Raw genomic sequence first — 22,017 nt, 5'->3', positions numbered from 1 at the left:
ACAAATACTCTGTGGTACTGATTCTACTTTCATATACCCCAGTGTGGTCCTGTTCCCATCCAAGTATTTCCTTCAGATTTATATAGCACAAATAGAAGAATAATCAGATCCTTTCCTCTTATTTTATCTATGGACTACTCATTGAGTGACTTATTTTAAAGCAGTTGTGATTCAATGGGGATGTTTTTAATTTGCTGCCTGTTCTCTTTACCTCTGAGGAAAGAATTTTGTAAATGCTGAATAATTTTAGAACATGTTTTCTTGGTTAAGGGTTGGATCATATTTTAAATTAGTTTTAAGAGGAAGGAAATCGTGTAAATGCTGTGGAATTCAGATAAGCACTGTGTATAGGAAATAAGTACTTTAATTTAGGGTGCCTAGAATTGGTAGGTCAAGCTGATGATAATAAAGGACCAGATCTTAACTTTGTTTCAAAGAACATGTAATCAATATTCTCTCTCCTGTTCTATTTCCTTTTTGCTTGAGAAATTATTTTGAAGCTGAAATGTGCAATTGCTTAAGTATTCCACAGGGTGTCATGAGGTAGTTGTTAGAATCATTATTACTTGGATGAAACTAAAGAAAGAAACATAGTGTGCAGTCCTCTGAATGCCAGTTACTGTAATTTTAGATGTGAGTAATACACATGCCATAAAATAAAAAGTTCTTAACTCATTAACACGTGTATCTTATTTCTGTATCTGTATAAAATAGACACACGACGAAAAATATTATGAGGGGTCGTTTACAAGAGTGAGCTATTCAGTGTCAGGTCTTCCCAAAAAACCTTTCTGTATATACCTTAGTATTTTATAGTTTACAAAGCAAGTGGAATCTTTGGCCCATAGCAGTAATCTGACATACCAAACTATGTATATTAAAAAAAAAAAAAAGAAAAAAGAAAAAAGGTACAATACTTGTTTTTGCCATACCGTTATATAGAATTTCTAACTGGAATGTGCTCCTCCAAATTTACTTTCAAATTTTATTTAACTTTTATTTTATTTTTTATTTCATTTCTTTTAAAATTTAAATTTATTTAAACAAACTTTATACAGTGCACACAGCTGTACTGTGGATTTTGATTTGTTAATTATAGATATATATGATGTCAAAACTTAACTTCAGACTTTTTTTCCTACACATGTATAATGTAGTAGGAGGAGAATTTTTACCAAAGTATGCCCCAAATTAAAGTGTGTTTGATTATGGTGATACATTTTTGCATATGGAGACCAAATTTTTATTGACATAACTGTTGACTTCTGTGGAGCTGCACATACATTGAATTCAGCTTCAGATTTGTAAAAGAATCTTTAAATACAGTTTAACAGTAATTATGAAGGATCCTGCTTCTGTTAAAATCTGAATTGCTTTAAATGGAAATTATATTGGCCATGAGAAAAATTACATTACTTTATGAAATGAACAGCAAAACTTCATTCATTTCAGTAGCAACAGAACACAATCCAGAATGTAAAATCACTGATGAAAGTAAGAATTTGAATCTCTGTCGACAGTAATAATTTGTCTAATTTTGACAGCATATTTAAAACCTGTTTTGAACAAATGATACCTTATGGATTTAGGCATATTTTGTCATATTATATAAAGTGGCATACTAAAATAATAGACTAGTTAATTTTCTTGTTACTATTTATTTGTGCTAAGTATTGTGGAACAAATTTTGGGTTTATGCCAGTGGCATAATAGTGAGTGGTACTGAGAGCATAGGATGAAGGGAGGTTGATACTTTTGACAGACATTAATAAGATTTTATGCATATGACATACCACACATCCTCTCTGCATTATGCCCAGAAGGTCATAGTGCCTTACAGCCATAGAAGGTGATTGCCATGACAATCAGAAGCTGAGTGCTTTTATTCAGATTTGCTTCCAAAATCCACATGGTCCTGTGGACAATTGTTTGTGCAAAACCATTCTGACTTAACCACTATAAATCATGACCTGTTTAACAAACCAGTGTGTTTATAGGTACCTTAGCAGTATGTTTAAATACTTGCTAGAGGAAGAACTAGACCTGTTTAAAGCAGTTTTAATATCCAAAATAGTGACATACCTTAAATCTTCTTGGAGATGAAGAAAGTGAATGGAAATGGTGGCCTTTGGGCTTTTGGGTTGTTTGGGTTTTGGGTTTGGCTTTTTGAAATATAAACATACTGATCCCTGTCCAGGTGAGTTTCCTTTACAGCAGGGCATTGTGCAAGAAGAGGTTTTTAGATAGGTAGGTTATCATCTTTCTTCTTCTTTGGTTTAAGGCTCACTGAACTCGCTTTGCCTCTCCCTTTCTTTGTCCTTCTTATTGCAACTAGAATAATCTAAAGGGGTAATTCCACACATACTTTGAATTACTGAGATAATGCAGTACCTTAAACCAAAGTGATTAATATCAGAAAATATTTAAATAATAAAATACCTGACTGCACTGAGACTTTTCCTGTAATTTATTAGAAATGATACTTTTTAACAAAGGAAAACAAAATAGAAAGGGCAGAAGTTAAACTGTTGATACTATACCATATAAAAACTTGGCAGTATACCGAGGCATATGTATCATATGTGTGATATGTATACATTCAGTTGATCCTAGCACCCAAGTCCCTCTTTGAATGTTAAAACAAGGTTGATGAATATTATGATCTGTTTTTATTTTCAGATTGAAAATCTACAGGAACAACTTAGGGACAAGGACAAACAACTAACTAATCTAAAAGACAGAGTGAAGTCATTGCAGACGGATTCTAGTAACACAGACACAGCACTAGCAACTTTAGAAGAAGCTCTATCAGAAAAGGTAATGCTTTCTCATGGAAGAACATTATGTGCCGCTCTTGTGAGTGAAGTGTGTCCAGAAAATGTCTTTTTAAGTTGGTCTGGCACCTGTAACAAAGCCTGTGGGCCTTGTCAGGAAAGCAGGTGGCTCTGTTCTGGTAGGATGAGCAAGGGGTGATTCCCGGCTGATGAACTGAAGCAGGACTCTGAGGTAAAGAAGGATGTCCTTTTAAATGAGGATGGAGTAGATGGTCCAGGACATGGGAAGATTTTCCCTTAGTCAATGGGATGAGTGGTTGTTCCCTGAAAGAACTGAAAGTCATGGACACCTGACTTAAAGAAGGTAGAGTTTTGGGTATTTTTATGGCTTTGTGATCTTGAGTCTCCTGTTCTTTTGTCTGTTAAGGAGAGCCTAACTGAAGAGCCAACAGCAAGTGACTGTACCATTACCTTGGCTTGCTGTTAGTACTAATGGTTTCCTACACTTAATTTATAAGAGAAACTGTATTTCATTAAACAATGGAGAATTACTTTTTTTTCTTTAAAAACTATATGCTTTTAATTTGAAAATACCTAGCAGAAGGGATAAATCTGGACTGTTTAAATTAGTGGCAACGTTCCTACCAGTTTCAGTGAGGTCAGGGTTTTTCTTCTGGTTAACTTTGAATACGAGATAATCCCAGTAAATTTATATGCCAAAAAAATTAGTACAAGTATTCACTTTTTGCAGCTCACAGATCTTCAAGTATGTCATTTAAATGTGCGCAGGTGAGTGCAACTAATTAAACTATTATGTACCATTCTGCAGTGTGTAATCTAGGAAGGTATTTGTGACTGTATGACTTTAAAATGCCACTGTGGTGTTGGCACTAACACCTACAATGCTAATGTTGGATTTTTGATTTCTTTGTATGTTTAATCACCTTCCTAACATTTCCTTGGTCAACAACAGTGAAAAAAGTTGGCATTACTATTATTTTTCCTCCTTGTAAACTGGCTTTTCTGGATTAGTCTGTGTTGTCACTTTCCCCAAATGCCCATAGAGTCAGCTGAGAGTTTAAAACAGTCCTTTAACCATCACGTTACTGTTGTCAATGTAGAAAGCAGAGTGAGCGTCACACTGCCAACTTGCCAGTTCTCCTGTGCAACTGAGCATGAAGTAGATCGTCAAAAGCCAAAGAAATCTTGTATCCCATTTTCTGCCTCAGCTATATCTGCAGCACTTCAGAGAAAATGCACTTATGCAATACTTCTTAGCTGGGGTAATTTGCTAAGTTGCAGTCTGTCTTCAATTGTAATGTATTTCTTTGTTGAAAATATTAAATTAATGACAGTTTGCCAGGGTTCATAGTAGAAGCAGCAAGTGTGGAGGCATTGAATAGAACACATATAGTCGTCTTCTCACTATCAGAAATATAAAAGGTTAAGAAGTATTGGGTTAAAACCTAACCCAAATTAATGAGTGGCAATTAGTTGTTTTCAAGTCATTTTGTACCAGTACCATTCTAAAATCTGTTGAAATAAATGTAAACTAATAAATACATGTCAAAGTTTTTATAATTTTGAAGAAGTTTTGCATATCTGAAAATAAAATATTCTATTGTTCTGAAACATAAAAATTGTAAAATTTTACTGAACTCAGGATGCATTATGTTTGAATATCGTAGTGAGGATTTGTCCCAGAGTTTGTTTAAAAATTGTGCTATAGAATTTCTTTGTGTATATGATAACTTGAAATGTGACAACACTAGAGACCCTGAGGGTATGGAAATTTTGTGTCAAGCTTAATTTGATTGCTGTAATAAAGGTTCAAAGTCCGATAAACGACGCTAGTTTTAATGTTTTGGAAAAGTTAGATAAACTTAGATCCTTCTCTGAAATGTATTTTTGCAATTCATGTCGACTTCATTTGGAATTGCATGGATATATACAAACAGACATTTTTTAAAAGAATCAGTGTGATTAGTGGTTTTTCCAAGTGGAATTGATTAGAACTCACATGGGGTCCCTAAGGTTGAATTCTGTACAAAGTAGTCACTTTGCTTACATACAGTCAGCTGAGAATGGCATCTTTCCTGCAGTGTTTGCAGGCTACTCAGAGACACATACACAGTGAATACTATGGGATGTTTTCCTCTGCCACAGAGCTTTCTGTGGTTTTGCAGCTGATGAAGGCAATGGTATCTTTTGTAAGCCAATGCTTTTGAGAAGTGGCCTGAAGCTGAGTTGTGCTATGGTGTCTGGTGACTGTTTCAATCACTTATGGAGAGATTGTTACTTATAAAAGTTAGGTGGCAGTATATAAAGGGAAGAACTGTACGTAAATATGCTTATTGTCCTACATTACTTCAGAAATACTACTTTGTTAACTTAAGGAAAAGATACACAGAATTAGTAAATAATCGCCTTTTTCTACAAAAAAGCTTTATAGCTGAGAGTGTCAATTATTTTATGATGTGCCCAAATCATTATGCAAATTAGTGTCTGTATTAGACAGGAACATATGGCTTGAATTTTAACAGAAAATTTTCATTTGATTGAATTTGTGTTATTTTCCTCTGACTATTTTGCTGTATTTTGAGATCTGTAAGCTTAATTAAATCATTAATATTTGTCCAGTTCCTGAACAGGTATATAACAGTATAGCTCCTACACGGTTACTGGATGATTTACAGTGTCTGGCAAATCTTTTTACAGTTGGGGAATGATTAGTCCATTAGATAAAAAAAAAGGAGAAAAGCAACACTGCAGAGTAGAATTAATATGAGCTTTTGAGAAGAAGGGTACTTGATCTTAGAGCATTAGACACAATGAGGAGGAAGTTTCCAAGGTAAAAGCATCTCTCTGTATGATTTTGATTGTTTATTGTAGAGAGAAATCAGGCACAATTTCTTTCCCATTGTAAGTTTCTTGAAGGCCACACTTTCAAGGGTGGGTTTCTCAGTCTTAAGTGGAGTCTCTGGGATGTACTTATACATTGAAAGAAGCCAGTAGGCATCTTCTAGAAGTTCCCAATGAACTATTACGTCTAGCTTTCTTGTGTCTTCTGGCAGCTAAGTACCTTGTCAGTTTGTTTACATATGTGTCTCATTCCTATTTGTGTCCAGCTTTCCAATTCATCCTAGCTGCTCTTAGTGAGTAACCTTTCTTATCCCTGTTTCTGTCTGCAGTAGCGTTCTTAAGACCTGCAGACTTTATCAAGTTATTAACTTTTTCCACTGCAGATACTGGTAGAAATATGGAATAGCTTTTTGTCCAAATGGGACAAAACAAGAACCCTTAGTGATAGTTTCTTATTAACAAAAAAAAAATGAAAAAAATACTCCAAGAGCATCATGGGAAGCTCTTTTAAAATAGAAATTCAATTTATTTATACCAGTTTAGTTAACCACAAATCACTAAAATTGAATTTAATTACTTTTCTTAGTTTCTGTAGGAAGAAAAAAATATTAAAACATGATCATATGATAGGAATGAATTATGAAGCTATTTTTAAAGTCCAAAACTCAAATGTTTGAGCATTTATGTTTGTTCTGCATTGTTCTTGAAAATACTCAGATGGAGATTTTGGCTCTGAATTAGAAAATATGGCTCCTTATTCTAATGAAAATAGATTTTTTCCAAGTATCTGTCTCTGATTTTCTTTTTCTTTCATATTTAGTGATTAGGTAGCTTGGTAACACTAAATGAGAAATTACTGTAGACATCATAAAACAGCATCAAAAGTTCATGAAATGGACTCCTTTCATTTTTTTTATTTTTCCGGCAATATTGCTGATATAATTTGTTCTCTTGTCAGGAATCGGAAATGAAGCAGCACAACTTTAGTCACTTTTGAGTGCATTTTAGAACTAAACTGAAAAAGGGATTCATTCAATCCTTTACCCGTAATTTTGGAGCCTCTCCTAAGCACTGAAAATTCTTAATAACAATAAAGGTTACATTGCAATAAACAAAAAATAAGTTTACTGCTATTAAAAAAAAAGTTTGAAAATCAGGACATGCAAAACTGCTATCAGCTTCCTTGATGTTTTAACAAGAAACTTTTCAAAGAATATCTCAGCTCTTGGACTGGCCCAAAGCAGCTCAAGAGGTTGCTTTCATGAAGCTGATATTTATAAAGTTGGTCCTACTGTAGCAGCATACAGCAGATAAGCAATTGAGTATGTCTGATAATAGAGCTATATGCTGTGGCAATTCAGTTCCTGCTTCTGTGATAAAGTGCAAATAGATTAGACCTGTGAGGTCCTAGATTAGTGCATAAGGAAAGCTTGCCAATGCAAATAAGACTGAAACAAGAACACATTGTTGGGATTTCTGCAAGTTAGCTGTTAATCAAGTAAAACATGGTATATTAGGGCCTTTTAACACGTTTTTGACATTTAGCCTCATGCAGCTGACAGATAAATTAGTCTTCTTTTGTGATTGAGAAAAAATTTATACTGTTCATTAATAAGATGAAATAGTGTTAGGTTTAATTTGTTATAGAAGGAAAAAAATAATTTAGGTAAATAAATCTTCAAGAAAGAATTGGTATAAAACTAAGCCTGAATATAACTAAGTGGATTCTGAATGGTTATTAAACTATTCCACTTAGTGGAGGCTGGCATTTTAACATTAATAGTCAAGGAATTAAGAATTCATATTATTTGATACTAGGAATAAACTTGAAGTTATTTAGTATCCTATATCCCTTTCTTGCATGATCTATATGGCAAAAGCCAGCTGATGTACTAGTTTTTTTTTTAAAAATTACTATTTGCTGTTTTTTCATTTGTATAATACTCAACAATGTTGCTGTTGAAGGACCTTCATTCTGTATGAACACATTTCTACCTGAAAATCCTGCCAGGTATGAGTCAAAGGGAGATTTTGCCATTGGGCTGAACGAAGCCAGGAGTTGTGTACATCTGCAGTCGCAGGGGTCTCCGTGCGTAGGCAGTTGATACTGTCCTGGAAGCAGATTTAATTGCACATAGCCTGCTACTTTTAGTTTTGGCCGTATCTTTTTTACTGTATGCTAAGTGGAACGTAATATGTCATCAATGTGTATTTCTTTCTGAATGAAGTAAATAGGGATATGAGTTTTATGTGAGTAGTCAACACTGTTTTCTGTGAAGATTCTTACAGTAATGCTAATTTGGTAATACGTATGTTCAGTTAGCTAGACTGTGAAAGGGAGTCCCTGGTGTCAGGGGAATGCTAGATGCAAAATGAAATTAGCACTATGAACTTCCAGCCCTTTGAAAAGGTTTTCCCTAGGAACTGAGTAGCAAATAATAACTATACCAATATTCTTATTACAAGATTATTCAGTATAGGGCTAATTATTTTCCAGTGTCTAAAAGATTCAAAATACATTTATTTAGAAACTTAAATATAACTACTTATTTGGTAAAGATCTTTATCTAATTGTTTAAAACCTTCTGATAATAATTAACATTAATTTTACTAATACATATAATTACATTATAAAATACTCAATGTGATGCGTTTTTAAAAATTTTGACTGTTGGTGAAACAAATTACTATAGCTGGAAACCAATATTATGTAACTGGAAGAAAAAAAAATAATTATCACAGGAACATAAATATTTGAAATGGCTCTGTCAGGAATATATCTGAAATATATCACATGGTTTTTCACTTAGGCCTAGTTTCACATCCAATAATAGACTAGTCATATAGCAAGCATCTATGAAGATTAATACCCCACATCTGCTTTTGATACTTGATCTTAACAGCTCATGTTACATAATAAAATATGTTGCATCATAGGTTGTTTGGTGTATAAACATAATGCAAAAGTAAGTTAATTTTTAAATATTTAAAATAAAAATAAGGAAATATAAAAATTAAGACTTAAATTAAAATTCTAATATGCTTAATTGCACTTACGCTGGGGTCGACAATTATCTTTCTCATAAGCAACCACAAACATTAGAGACATTCCAAATAAGTAAAGATCAATATGAGAAGCTGAATTTTTCTATTTCTTGAATTGGCTTTTAAATACTTTCAGGGAAATGCATAACCCATTAAAGTCAAATTGATTTGAGTGTAGCCAAGTTTTAAATCAGTAATTTAAAATAATAAAATATTTATTCAGTTCATAGAGAAACTGATTATCAGTTTTGAACTTTATACATGCAGATAATATGGCATTTAAATGATAGGAGAGTGAACAAATGGGAGATCTTCAACAGATGCTTAGTGAAAGGCAGATATATAGAAGCTGAAAATACAAGGGGACACTTATGGAAAACTTCCCAGTCTTCTGAAAACACTGTGTGTGTTCCATTTTCTAGTAACTAGTTCCTTTGCTATGCAGTATGAAAGGAGGAACAGACAACAAGCAGAGGCAATGGACAGTTGTCAGCAGAGTTGCTGATGTGGTTAGTGTTACAAAGGGATGAATTGTGAAAATGGGGGGAGAGAGACTGAGGAGAAGAGAAACAACCAGTGTTTGAGGTACAGAATCTAGAAAATGTCTCTGCCTATTCCACAGAACCAATGAGACTGGAAAAGACCTCTGGAGATTATCTAGTCCAACACAGCTGCTCAAAGCAGGGTCAACTAGAGCAATTTGCTCAGGATCTTGTCCAGCTGGGTTTTGAATATGTCCAAGGTTGGAGACTGCTGGGACGAAAATCACAGTCTTGAGATTAGGCTCTTTTTTATGCATATAAGTGTTGACAGTCAGCTTTTTGCAAAATATGCCTTGAGCTCTAAAAAACACAGAAGCAATCTTCAGAAGATCCTCTAGGACTTGGAGGAACATCATACCTAGTGTATGGAGGACATGAATGAATAAGCAGGATTGTCTGAACAATATATGCTTTTTAAAAGTCCTGTTACTACTTAAGCTAACCTTGATAATGAATTAACTTTTTTCTTTCATTATAATGACTAAATTTATTACAAATCAGAATGGGATGTACAGCTGCTGAAATGTTGCTTGCATTGTAATGTTTGTTGAGATATAATAACCACAGCTGAGAATATATTGATATGGGCAAAGGTAAACTTTATGTATGTGTGTAGAGTGTATATATATATGTGTGTGTGTATATATATCTCTATATCTCCAGTGTGTGTGTCTGTATATATATGGCAGTATAAGGAATCATGGACAGAGGGAATTAGCATGAGATTTTTCTCTCTTTCTAGTAATATTAGGCTTCCCATCAGTCTTGTCCAGTTCTATGAAATAGTATTTTAAGTATTGATCCCTCTCTTAAACTACTTCTTGGAGATTTCAAGCATAAGTACAAAAGGACTTGAATAGGATCCATGAGTATGCTGATGGTTCTACCTGAGCCACACCACTGGTAGTGTAGAACTTTGTCAGTCAGGATGTAGTTTTGTTCCATGTAGGTTTAACTTTCCTAAATGATGTTGCTTCCACTGCCCCCCTGACTACCACTTCCAAAATGATACTAGTAGTTCTCCTGATACTCTGCTTAAATTGACCTATTCCCAATTCAAATGCAATTCTAGTGGTTATTTTATTTTACCCTAAATATTCCTCTCTGATTAGTATTTGCATCCTTCAAGTATTGGTAGAATGTGATTTTGAAGAATGTAATCAAAGCTTAACAAAACCATACTACTGCATCTGCTTTTTACATTTCACCCTTTGAATTCACCACCCAGTCCTTGACTGGTGACTTTCAACAATCCTTATAACAGTAACTGGAAGTCAGCAAAACATTTTAAAACGTGGTTGAGTTTAAATGTGTGTAGGGTTACTGTTAATTAGATGGAGAAAAATATTCATTTGGATATTGTAAGTTGTATCACGGTACTTTTTATGTGTCTTGGACAACTTTTTTTTTGTCCTCTCAAAATATGATACATGTAAACTGTAAGTTACTGATAGTTAGCAAGTGATTGAGTTCTAATTAGATTTGGAACCTTGAAAACTTCTTGCAACCACTACAGAGGCTACTAGCATTCAAAAAACATAACCAAATTCAAGCTGAGTAAACTAGTCATGGCCTCTCTGTTTTGAACTTTTATTCGAGACTTCAATCACTTATGAATACAGGAAATACATTACTGAGATGAATAACTTTCCATATCTATCACAAGACTAAACATATTCGTATCAGTATAGATATTTAATGAAGTTTCGGTACTATGTTACTCTTATCAAGTCTTTAAAACCTTGATCTGATGCTTTTGAAATCAGGGGAAATCTTGCATTGACTTTAATACCATTGACTCAATCATCCTTTGCTTCTGAAGGTTGATTTTTCTAAGTGCTACTTAATGTAAAGAAATTTTATTCTGTCTTTTCTTAAAATGATTCCCAACTTTCCCATTTTGCAATTCTTTCTCTTGTTAGGAAAGAATTATAGAGCGCTTGAAGGAGCAAAGGGAGCGAGATGACAGAGAAAGACTTGAAGAAATTGAATCTTATAAAAAAGAAAACAAAGACCTGAAGGAGAAAGTTAATGCTTTACAAGCTGAACTGACAGAAAAAGAGGTCAGTCTTTTCAGTAAAATCTATGTTCTTCTATCTATGTCATTATGATGAAAGAAAATGCATTAGGATTACTCTTGAATCATTTTAAGTACTGAAATTCTGCCACTTCAGTGGTCAGCTTCTGAACTGCTGTTTTCTTAAGCATTCTTCATAGTCCTCACTTTTGTACATAAAATATTGCTTCAGTTTTTGCATAGTTGTGTGTCATTATCTCTATTTTTCCTTTACATAAGCCTCCAGGAGGCTCAAATATTCCATTGTTGCTCCTGTTTTCATTTGTCAGTTAGAGCAATAGACTTCAAAGGAATTGTACCTCCAGAACATAATGTCAACTTGTATGTATTATGAATGTTTCTATGTTTCACTGCATGCCAGCTCCTGTGATTCCAATTGGTTGTATTCTCAAAACGGTGTCTTTTGCTATCAATGCTTATCTTTGTGTCAACTCTTTTTGGGGAAGGGGAGGGGGAACAGGATCCAAGTGATTACTAAGTTGGCAATAAGTTAGTGTCCTGTTGACGAGGAATTAACTTTTTACTCTTGGTCATTTTTCAGTCTAGTTTAATCGATCTCAAAGAACATGCATCTTCATTGGCATCAGCAGGGCTGAAAAGAGACTCCAAACTTAAGTCTTTAGAAATAGCCATAGAACAAAAGAAAGAAGAGTGTAGTAAGTTGGAAGCACAGTTGAAAAAGGTAAGTTCTGTCTTAAAACAAACAAACAACAACAATCAGAAAAACAAAAATCAACATCTCACACCCTTATTTTGCAAAGATGAACTTATTTACTCTTCTGGAGTAAATCTAAAATCTACCCATCTTATGCTGTTTGCTGATGCTTGCATCAAATACTGCTAACTTTTTCTTAAGAGGCTTGTACCAAAGCCACTAGTGAGCCTCAGAAATTATCTTGAATATCTACTGAGGAAATTCTGAGAAGCTGCTACAAATAAATGAACTGGGAGCAGGACATTGGAGGGAAAGTAGAAGGGCAGAAAGAAATTATCAAACCAGCAATTTGTATGTATATGAATTTATACTGCTATTAGAAGTATACTGAAATGTTTGTAGCATGGGAAAAAATTAAAGGCTCATCCAAGAAATGCTGTACTTCCTAATCAAAAAAATTCTGCTTCCAAAATGGAGACTCTAGCTAGGTTTTATTTTGGCATTTTTTTGGCTTTGTTGGTGAACACGTTTGCGATAATTAAGCAAAATAATGCATAGTTTATCTCAGCTAGCAATTCAGTATTTCTATTCAGCAAGTAGTGGAAGCAAGCATTTAAAGGAAAACATACAAATCCTATATTTTATAACATGGTTTAATTTAAATTGATGCATTAAAGTAGTTTTTGCTTAAATGATTTGCAAGTTTGTTGATGCTTTTTCTGCCATACATTGTTTCTTTGACCTTTTTCTGTGTCATTTGGTAACGTCTGCTCTCATTGTTTGAACGCCAATCTCATGACATATTTGATGGGTTTAGGCATTATGTTTGCCTTCTGCAATTCATGACTAAGTGTATGTCAAACTTTTTTTTTTATATTGATATCTAATGTTTCATTTTCTAGAAAAGAATATTTATTTGTTCTATGAATGTTACCAATGTTAGGATAATATTCTGACACTGTTTTTACCCAGGTTGAGTAGTATCCTGCTCTGTGATTAAGCAGTGTTTCAATAGCCTTGCCTGTGAAGAAGGTGTAAAGGATACCAGAGTGTAAACCTTATACTTCTATTATTTTTTAATTCAGAACAAATATATGCAATTAGGTGCCTGTGTTACATGTTTAGTTGTGGAGAGTAAGGAAGGGAATCTTTTTCAGTAAACATGTACAAAAGCTTTTAATGGAAACACAACTACTTTAAATGTTTGATAGCTTATAAATGCTATTGATGTCAGAATGAAAATATCCAAAGAAGCTATTTCTCTGGAAGTCCTTTATTTTGTTTTCTTTTGTTAGAAAATGTGTTTGTTTACTTTGCACTTAACTAAAAAACACAGTTCATTACAATCTGAAATACCTTATTTTCTTAATTTAAAAGACTAGTTAAAAAACCCCTAAAAGCACAGATCACTTAAAAAAAAATAATCAAAATCCTTTTGAAGGACTTGAAATCCTAAGTCAATCTTTTATGACTGTAGATATAAACGCATCATACCATCATGGAAAAATAAGCACTTATAAAAGTCAGAGGGTGTCTGGGACGTCTTTCATATAAAAAGGGAGTATGTTCCCTGTGTATAAATACAAAGGATTATTAAATGAAAGTTGAAAACATAATAGTTTTATTATATCATAAATACAGCATAAAGGCCCAATGGAAATTCACCCAACATTTGTAGGAGACCAGGTATTTCCACAATAAAATGTAGTTACAGCCTTCTTTGTGGCCATGTTTAGTTGAACAGAAACAGTGACTGTTAATGATAGTAGACTCCAAACAGTAATTTTCAATTCACATATTATCTAATAAAATACTTTATATTCAAACCTGTAAATATCCTGTGTTAAAAGTAATTGGTCCCCAGAAACCCACCTTCACCATGTTTTCACTCCTTAGGAAACGAACTGAAACAGAAATCTGGGTTATTCTTGCATATGTCTGAGTTAGAGTAGGAGGGAACATCAACATAGTTTGGAGTAAATTAACCTGCATGTCCCATAGGTGTGCTTATGTATGAACCACTACGGAAGCTAGAAGGAATGGGCAGAGTTTATATCTATTTTTCAAAAGTGACTCCAAAGGGCTCTCTGTTATTTTGAGAAATTTGAATGCAGCTTACACATTACTCCTCTCTAAAAATATCATAGAGAAGGCACTTTTCATTATGGTATTGTGCAATCATCATAGTTTAATGTTGATTTATATGTTTTAACAAATTATACTAATAAATATGAAGATAGTATCCTGTGCACATTTGCTAGGAGTTAGTTTTCCATGAGCACTAATGGTAATAAGTGCTATGCCTGAAAGAAAACGTGTACAAGGGGCAAGTCCAAACAAAATCTGTAAATTTTTTTAAGAAAATTATTTTTACAGTTTCTCTTCCCTTGTTTCCTCTCCTTCCTGTTTTAGGAGAGAATAAGATTCATTTATTGATAATAAAGATGTTTTTGATTGGGTCTGATTAGATCCACATATTTTTCAGTATTAGTTAACTGGATTGCTTGCATTTCAGCAGGAAAAAACATGCTGTTTCCAAAACAACTGTTTTAATTTTATAGAGTAGACACATTTCAAAAAGTAATAAATAGGATATTCATAAAGAGTAATTATTCATGTGACCGTGCTATATTTTGGGACACAAAATAATGTTCAAAACCATAGATGTGCTTATTAAACTTTTGTGACAAAGATTATGGATTGAAATTCATAAAATTAAAAAAAAATCATAAAACCCAGCAGAATGCTCAATGCTTTTTTTGCCAAAATTCCACAGACTTTTGGTTGACTTACTTTGTATTCCTACTAGTGAAAGAACAGCAGGAATTACCTAGTAGGTAGCTAAGTGTTTTATATATATATGCGTGCATATATATATATAAAAACCTATTATCCACTCTAGAATTTCCTCCTGTTGTTGTTTTTCATTATCTTAAATTTACTTGCTTACTGACATATTTGCAGTTGCTCAAGTACTTTTTGCCAAGCTGTACTGTTTGAAAGTCATTCTGCATAGAAAATTCAGTCTTGTGTTAAACAAAAGGAAAGTAATAAATTTAATGATACAATTTAATTAATCTTTTATTATTACCATCTTTGAAGCTTTGGTGATAAATTGCAGCCTCAGCCAAAAGCACTTCTCGTGATTCATTGCATGAGACCAGCACTTAATGTATCATCAAAAGTGGACACCTTTCTTTATTTCATGGGTTATTTAACTTGAGAAAGGGAAAGTAACACAAACCTTAAATTTCTTACTCCAGCTATTCTTTTTTAGGAGCCAAAGTCAACATTTATGTTTCCCCAGTGCCTCTCACTTTCACCAAGGAATGTTTAGAATCTTAAATTTCTACTTTCTTATGACAAGTTCTTCTGTGCAAATGCACTGGTTTTGTTGAGCTAATGCTGTTTTCCTGGATCTTTCCTTCTTTTCCTGTCTGTGCTTCACTCCCTTCCAACTTTGCAATGTAGCAAGCTGAACAGTTGTTCAATCAGATGTACAATCCAGTAAGTTCTTTTTTAAAATGCCCGCTGTAACATATGAAAGCATGAGGATCCATTACCTTACTGTGTTGTGCTCTTTCTCCGTGGAGCTTTGCAGAATACCTCTGATGCTCACTATGCTATATTCATTATATCCAAATAAATGAACTTTGTGGACTTCAAGGCCATTTTAAGAATATGAAATGTATTAAATAGGTACATACAGTATTTCTGAGAAAACAAACATCCTAGCCTTTAGGTCCTCAACTTGTCCATTAGAAAAAGCATGCAGATGATTTTGGTTCTTTTTTTTTTTTTTTTGCTTTGCTTTGCTTTTTAATTCCTCCTTCTGCAGTACTTTATTTGATCCTTCAAACTTAAATAACTTCTAATTTATTCAGTTCATCTTAAGCGACTGAGTTGATTATGTGAATAGTAATATCTAGGAAGTGACTGGTACTCTTGTCAAGCATCTGTACGATTAAAATAGTTCAGATCAGTTTTACTCATAAAAGACTGTATACATTCTGCATATATATATGTTAAGAATATGGAAACATTGTATTTAATCAAAGAAAATGCTGAAATATAAAATGATGAATGCAAAGGGCAGTATTTGAAAAAGCCAAACAGTATTACTTTGGCTTGTTTAGCATTATTATTTTTGCCAATGTCTGCTTTAATTGCACTTTTGACTTGACTGTGTTCCTTTTTCAATTTGAGGAAGAGCAGTAAGCATTCTCTCTGCAGAGAACAGTTTTCATTTTGTGTCTGAGACTGTTACATTTATTGTGCTGTGAGCATCACAGGACAGAAAAAATGATGTAACTGTAATAGCAATTTACAAGCTATAGTTTACATCGTAATCATAGGTGGAATTACCATGTAATTGGGATAGCATATATAGAAGAACTGGTTTTGTAGCTTAAGTCATGCGATGCTATGCGTTACGGAAGGTATGGCCTTCACTGAAGTGAATGGGAATTTTCCCATTAATGTTAGTGGACCAGGATTCCAGCTTTGGAGTCTATTATTGCTAAGTTTTGGAGCTTCTAACCACGTAATGAACATGTCATGACTTATGCATGGGAAAAGAGAGTCCCACAGAATGTGCTGTATTTACTTTTAAAGTTATTGGTTAACTGTTTTTAGAATCCAGTCATAAATTGATTGTAAGCAGCATAAGACCTGATATTATCACTTTTACCATGCAGCACACTGCTGGTCAAAGAATTTTTCCCTTTGAACGATAAAACCCTGTATCATCTTGGATCATCTTTGTGGTAGTTATGTTTCTATTCATATCATTTGCACTCCTACTGTGCATGTCTTTTCAGACTGGAGTCTTTTATGTGTTAGTTTTTCTCTTGATTTTCATAAATGCTTTCCAGTCATTATTTCAATATCAGTTATTCTGCTGTATGGAATTCGTTTGTTAATACCTAGTCTATTTGTGTGTGGTATTCCAAAGTCAGTCAGTCCTTTTTTAATTTTATTTTTTCTGCCTTTATGTGCTTAATTTTCAAAAGGACAGCCTGTCGGCAGTTCCGAAATAATGGATACAAGATCCTTTTCCTTTGGCACCAGGCAGCAACTGTAGTATATCCATCAGACAGGTTTTCTTAAATAAACTTTTCTTGCTCATCTTATTTCTTTTCCTACTTATATATATCAGTCTACTTTTAACAACGTAAGTAGTAACGATCCTCTTCTTCCCCCAAAAACCACCTAAGGTCTTGAAATGAAATTGTGATTTGATTGAAGTTAATAGCAACATATTCTTTGAATTCCACAAGACCAAGATTTCACCTTTGTTCTATCAGATGGCATAATAGCAGTTACCAGAAACATTTTTTTTGTACTGCAAACCATTATGATGCTTTATTTAATAGAATGTTTCCTTACTTTTTTTTTTTGTTGTTTGAGAATAATAGTGTTATAAAAAACCAGATGGCAATCTAATCTTAAAATACTGAAGTTTTAATGCTCTTTTGTTTACATGTGTCAGAGAAATAACAGTCAATCTCTGAGTAGACCTCTTTTAGCCCATGCAGTAATATAGCATTTTTTTTGTGGTGGAATGTGGGTTTTTTTCTACTATGTCACACGGGTATCAACTCCAAGACTTTAATTTATTGTTGAATCTAATGTTTTTAAAATGCAGCAATGGATAGAAGTGTTTTATTCTCATACACATTTGGGTGCCAAAGTGGAGATGATATGGAAGGGGTGCAAATCCTGCATACTCTATTGTAAATGATTTCACAATGTGTTCACCTGTGTGAATAAGATGTGAACAGAATTGGGCACACATTTCTTTGTTTGTTTTGAAAGGTGAACTTTTTGAAATAGACAGTGAATTCTTGTGCAAAATTGATTATAAGAAGTTAGGTGATTGGTTTTGTCCTGTAATGAAAATATAATGATGTACTTAGTTTGGAGTTCTGGTGAACTTTTTTCTGAATAATAAACACTTAATTTTCCAAATGTTCCATCAGAGCAATGTCAGATTAAATTTTAAAGTACTTGTAGAATCCACTCTAAATTGCTTAGAGCAGTCCCTGAAGTTAAATAAAATAACTTTGAATTTTAAGGAGACTACAAAAATATTAAGGTGACAGCAATTTTTTTTTTAGTTTATTATTGAAAGTAATAAAATTTGAAGGATCTTACGAAGTAATTTCTTGCATGTAAATTCTGCTGTTCCATTTATTTTTTTATGAAGTTCTTGGTTGATTTCTGTGTATGTTTGTGTCTGAAGCTTTAAAAATGAAATACAATATCTATCCATCCATTTCTGTTATGCAGAATAATGCGTGCATGATTGTACCATAAAATTTTAATAGACTAAATAATTCATGTTGCATGTCTGTACCACACTGTTATGGTGTTTCTGTAGGAAATTTGTGGTTTACATAAGGAAATGTTACTTTACTTCTAAAGTATTTGTAGTACTTATTAAGCAAATATCAGAACAGATACATAATTACTGTAAGAATTAGTGAAATTCTAATAGTAGAGTGATATGCTATTTTTATTGAATTGTAAAAATAACATAAAACAACATAGTCACAAGATTGACAGACAAAACATCATAATCCAAGTGTGCTAGTTTGAAACTAGCCTAATCTGCACACACAAGTATTATCATTTACAGATACAGATTAAGAGAGCAATTACTTTGCTGCTGAAAGGTATGCATGAACCAGTCTCTCTTAGCCACAAAAGCCCCATAAAAACAGATAATATAGTCTTCCCAAGAAAACAGAGAACTTAGCGAGAAAAAGGGGGAGAGAAATGAAGAAAAGGATAGAAGAGAGGACAGCAGTAATAAGTAGAGACTTTCTGATTCGTGTGATAACCATGCAGCTTCTGGTTAGAAGCGATCCAAGCCTTTGTCTCACAGCCTGCAAAAAAGCCAAAGAAATCTGCCCTCTCCGGGTGGGAACAGGGTCAATATCAGCTGAGCTGCCTTTCTTCTCCTTTGGGCCTACTGTTTGACCTCGAAAGTCAAGTTTCATTTGTCACCAAATCACCCCTGATCTGTATATAACAATTAAAAAAATGTGCCTAGTTCAAATCCAAACACATCTTTCAGCCATAAAATATAATAGGGCAGTTATAAGTAATTCTATGCCTTTGTCCTGGGAATGTCAGATGGATTGTGTTTTGCTCTTTTGTAGTATCAGCAGCTTTGTTTACAACATGAGGATTCCCTTCAAGGGACTCACTGCAAGTTAGAGTACCACCTGCAGAAAGCTCTTTTTTAAAAATATTCTATGTTCTTGCTCTCCCTTTTTAACTAACTTTCCTTTCCTTCTTCATTAAGGCAGTGCCCTTGTAGGAATCTGATTCCTGCCAATAGTCCAAAAATATTCTATAGGAAGTGCTTGTAAAAGTAGAGGCAACCAACTTTATTGGTGGTTTGCAATACTGGGATCTTTTTTTTTTTTAAAAAAGATTAGAATAATCTTATACTTGTCTTTGAACTGAATGCTTATATATAACTGTGCTGCACCTCAAAACCCTTTATAGGTTGGATACAATCACATTGGATTTAATAATACCTTGTAGGTTCTGCTTCGTGTTGAAAACCATGGAGAAACACAATGAAGTTTGTGCTACAGAATTTTCCAAAAACACATGCCACAAATATGGAGTGGCATGAGTACCATGGAAAGCACAAGAATTGAAAATACTTTTGCAACTTAACATTAATTTCCTTAGCATGCTATTGAGCAAAGATTATAGGGCTAAAGTGAAGAATGTAATTTATATCTATTATTTCAGGTGATGTTTTAGTTAGAAGCTGTGCAGTAGATCATTTGTTCAGTACATTTCTGAGCTGCTATGTGACAGGAATATTCTATGATAGTTGAACATTTGGCACCTTTGCATTGGTGACACTATCATGTTCTTGTCCAATTATGTATCTTCATCATAGAAAGTCCAGTGTGGCAATGAAAGGCAAAAAAAAGGGCAGGCTTCTCTCTCTCTTCTGCATTGCTTCTTGTCCTGGGTTAAAACTAGGGTAGAGGTGCATGGAGGAAAAGAAGTTTGGGCTGAAGCTGAGAGTTCCTGTATGCTAAAATGAAGAAAAGACTGGTTAGAGGCAGGAAGGTGGGTGTTTTGCCTGTTTATGAAATGATGGAAGCAAGGCGGGTAAATAAGTGAATTGTACACTAAAATAAAGAGAAGGGGAAGAAAGGTGACAGGGAGGAATATGAGAGTGATAGCCTCTAGAGGGGAACTGTGAAATTCTGGATTTACCCTTAGGAGAGGAGGAGAAATCTGAAGAGCAATAGGGAATAACATGCTCTCTGCATAGATTTCTTAGTATCTTAAAGGTGAGAGCTGGGTTGTATTTTTTTTTTCCTAGAGTGAATTTACCTTTACCAACCTATGGAATTATTTTTAATCTTTGCAAAAGATCACTTAGTGTTCATTTTGGAGAGATAAAACATTGTCTAATGGATGGAAAATTGAAGTGGTTTGCAGCTGGAAATTGGTACACAGTCTCTCACATAATTCGCATAATTGGTCCTGAGTCTGAGTATTATATTTACTTCAAAAATTACAAAGCTAGTTGAAAGTAGATTTCTTGACCCAGTATAAAATAAATCAAAGTTTATTATTGAAGCAGGAAGATTTATGAGGATGAAAAGGAATCTGTTGCTAGCATCTCACCCAAACAGTGACATCAAGATACTCTTTGGATGTTACCTTGAAACGAGCTCTGTGTTAGGAAAGTCCTGTATCTGCATAGAATTCAGGGCTGGAGCATGTATTATTATCCAAAATAGAGAATTTGAAGAGCAAGGCCCGTAGGTTTAGTAGGCTTCTCATGTCATTCCCTTGGCTTATTTTGGTAACCAAATATTTCTTCTGAATAAAAATCTCACAGTAGGATAAATAATACTTAAAATCTACTATCTTTTTTCTTATTATCCTCATGCTTAAATGATATGTTACATGCAACCCCCCTAAGTTTCTTTCCTAGTAATTTCAATTTTTTAATTGTTGTATTTATACTAAACCCAGACTTGTTTATTTTTACAGAAAATTTTAACCATTGCAAAGAATATGAACCTTCTAGTATCTGTAGTGTATATTAATTCTTCCCAAAAGACGCATGTTTCATTTTGATCTGCATTTCTTTCATTGCTTGCTTGCATTGTCTATTCCCTGAAATTAAGAAGGATAAGTAAGTCCACGTCTTCTCTGCGTAATAAGATAGTTGAAGGACCTTCAGTTCTAAATATCCTGAATTTCTGTAAAATCCCTGTATGTTAAGAGAATGTTATCTGAATTTTCTATGTTTAATGTGCACTGCCTTAAACTACTTGTTTTTTCCTTGCCTGCTCTTTCAAGATGCCAATTAGGAATAATGGGAAGCAAGGGGTAGGCTAAGCATTGCAGTGCATTGTTGTTTCCATCTGTCTGTGATTATTCCAGCCAACAGTTTAAAGCACTTGATGCCAGATCATGCTCCCATTGAAGTTAATTGGGTTTTTGCCATTAGGTTTGATGGGAGTAAGATTGGGCTCTGCACTGTTGTTGTATTCATTGCGTTCTTTCTTGTCTGTGAAACTGCCACCCATCCATGCATGTGTTTGCCAGGTTTGTGCCGTTTTCACCAATGGGCTTGTTCTTCTGATGTTTCAGGTTAAGTATTAATGATAAGAGAAAAAGGATTACTGGGTAAAATGTCTGCTGAAAGCAACTTTTTAGTTTATTGGTTTGTCTTTTAAAAACAGCACTGCAGAAAAACAATTTCTTCCTTTTAAATTCTTCATATCAAACTGCATTTGAAACATCTGGTGATACAGATTACAATATGTATATATGTATCTGTGTGTATATATATGGGGAAAGAGAGAGAATATGATTTATTAAGAAATCGCCTATAGATTTGAAACGCTTTAAAAGCTTAATGTGAATTAAATGAATTACAAGGTGATCTTTTTAATTTAAAAAACACCCTTAAAATATGGTCACTTTAATATGTAAAAACCCTTAATAAATCCCCTCCCCCTTCAGGATGATAGCATTTGACTATAATTTTTAGACTATGAAGAT

At 33.8% G+C, this 22,017-nt stretch overlaps 1 protein-coding gene across 6 annotated transcripts in view; it reads left to right on the top strand.

The window, feature by feature from the left end:
• The window catches only part of ERC2 (ELKS/RAB6-interacting/CAST family member 2), a 547,432-nt gene that overhangs the window by 220,219 nt on the left and 305,196 nt on the right, over positions 1-22,017 (top strand). For 3 of the 6 annotated variants that reach the window (XM_076346286.1, XM_076346285.1, XM_076346283.1), the window contains 3 exons: positions 2,680-2,817; positions 11,146-11,286; positions 11,842-11,982. In XM_076346286.1, the coding sequence (XP_076202401.1) occupies positions 2,680-2,817; positions 11,146-11,286; positions 11,842-11,982 (420 nt within the window). Of the gene's footprint in view, positions 1-2,679; positions 2,818-11,145; positions 11,287-11,841; positions 11,983-15,426; positions 15,463-21,309; positions 21,340-22,017 lie in introns of all 6 variants that reach the window. The other 3 variants (XM_076346281.1, XM_076346282.1, XM_076346284.1) reach the window with 2 other exon arrangements.

Source organism: Aptenodytes patagonicus, chromosome 8, assembly GCF_965638725.1.
Source record: "Aptenodytes patagonicus chromosome 8, bAptPat1.pri.cur, whole genome shotgun sequence".
Lineage (NCBI taxonomy): Eukaryota > Metazoa > Chordata > Aves > Sphenisciformes > Spheniscidae > Aptenodytes > Aptenodytes patagonicus.
Note: the sequence above shows the minus strand (reverse complement) of the source record. Positions and strands in the feature narration are given on the sequence as shown.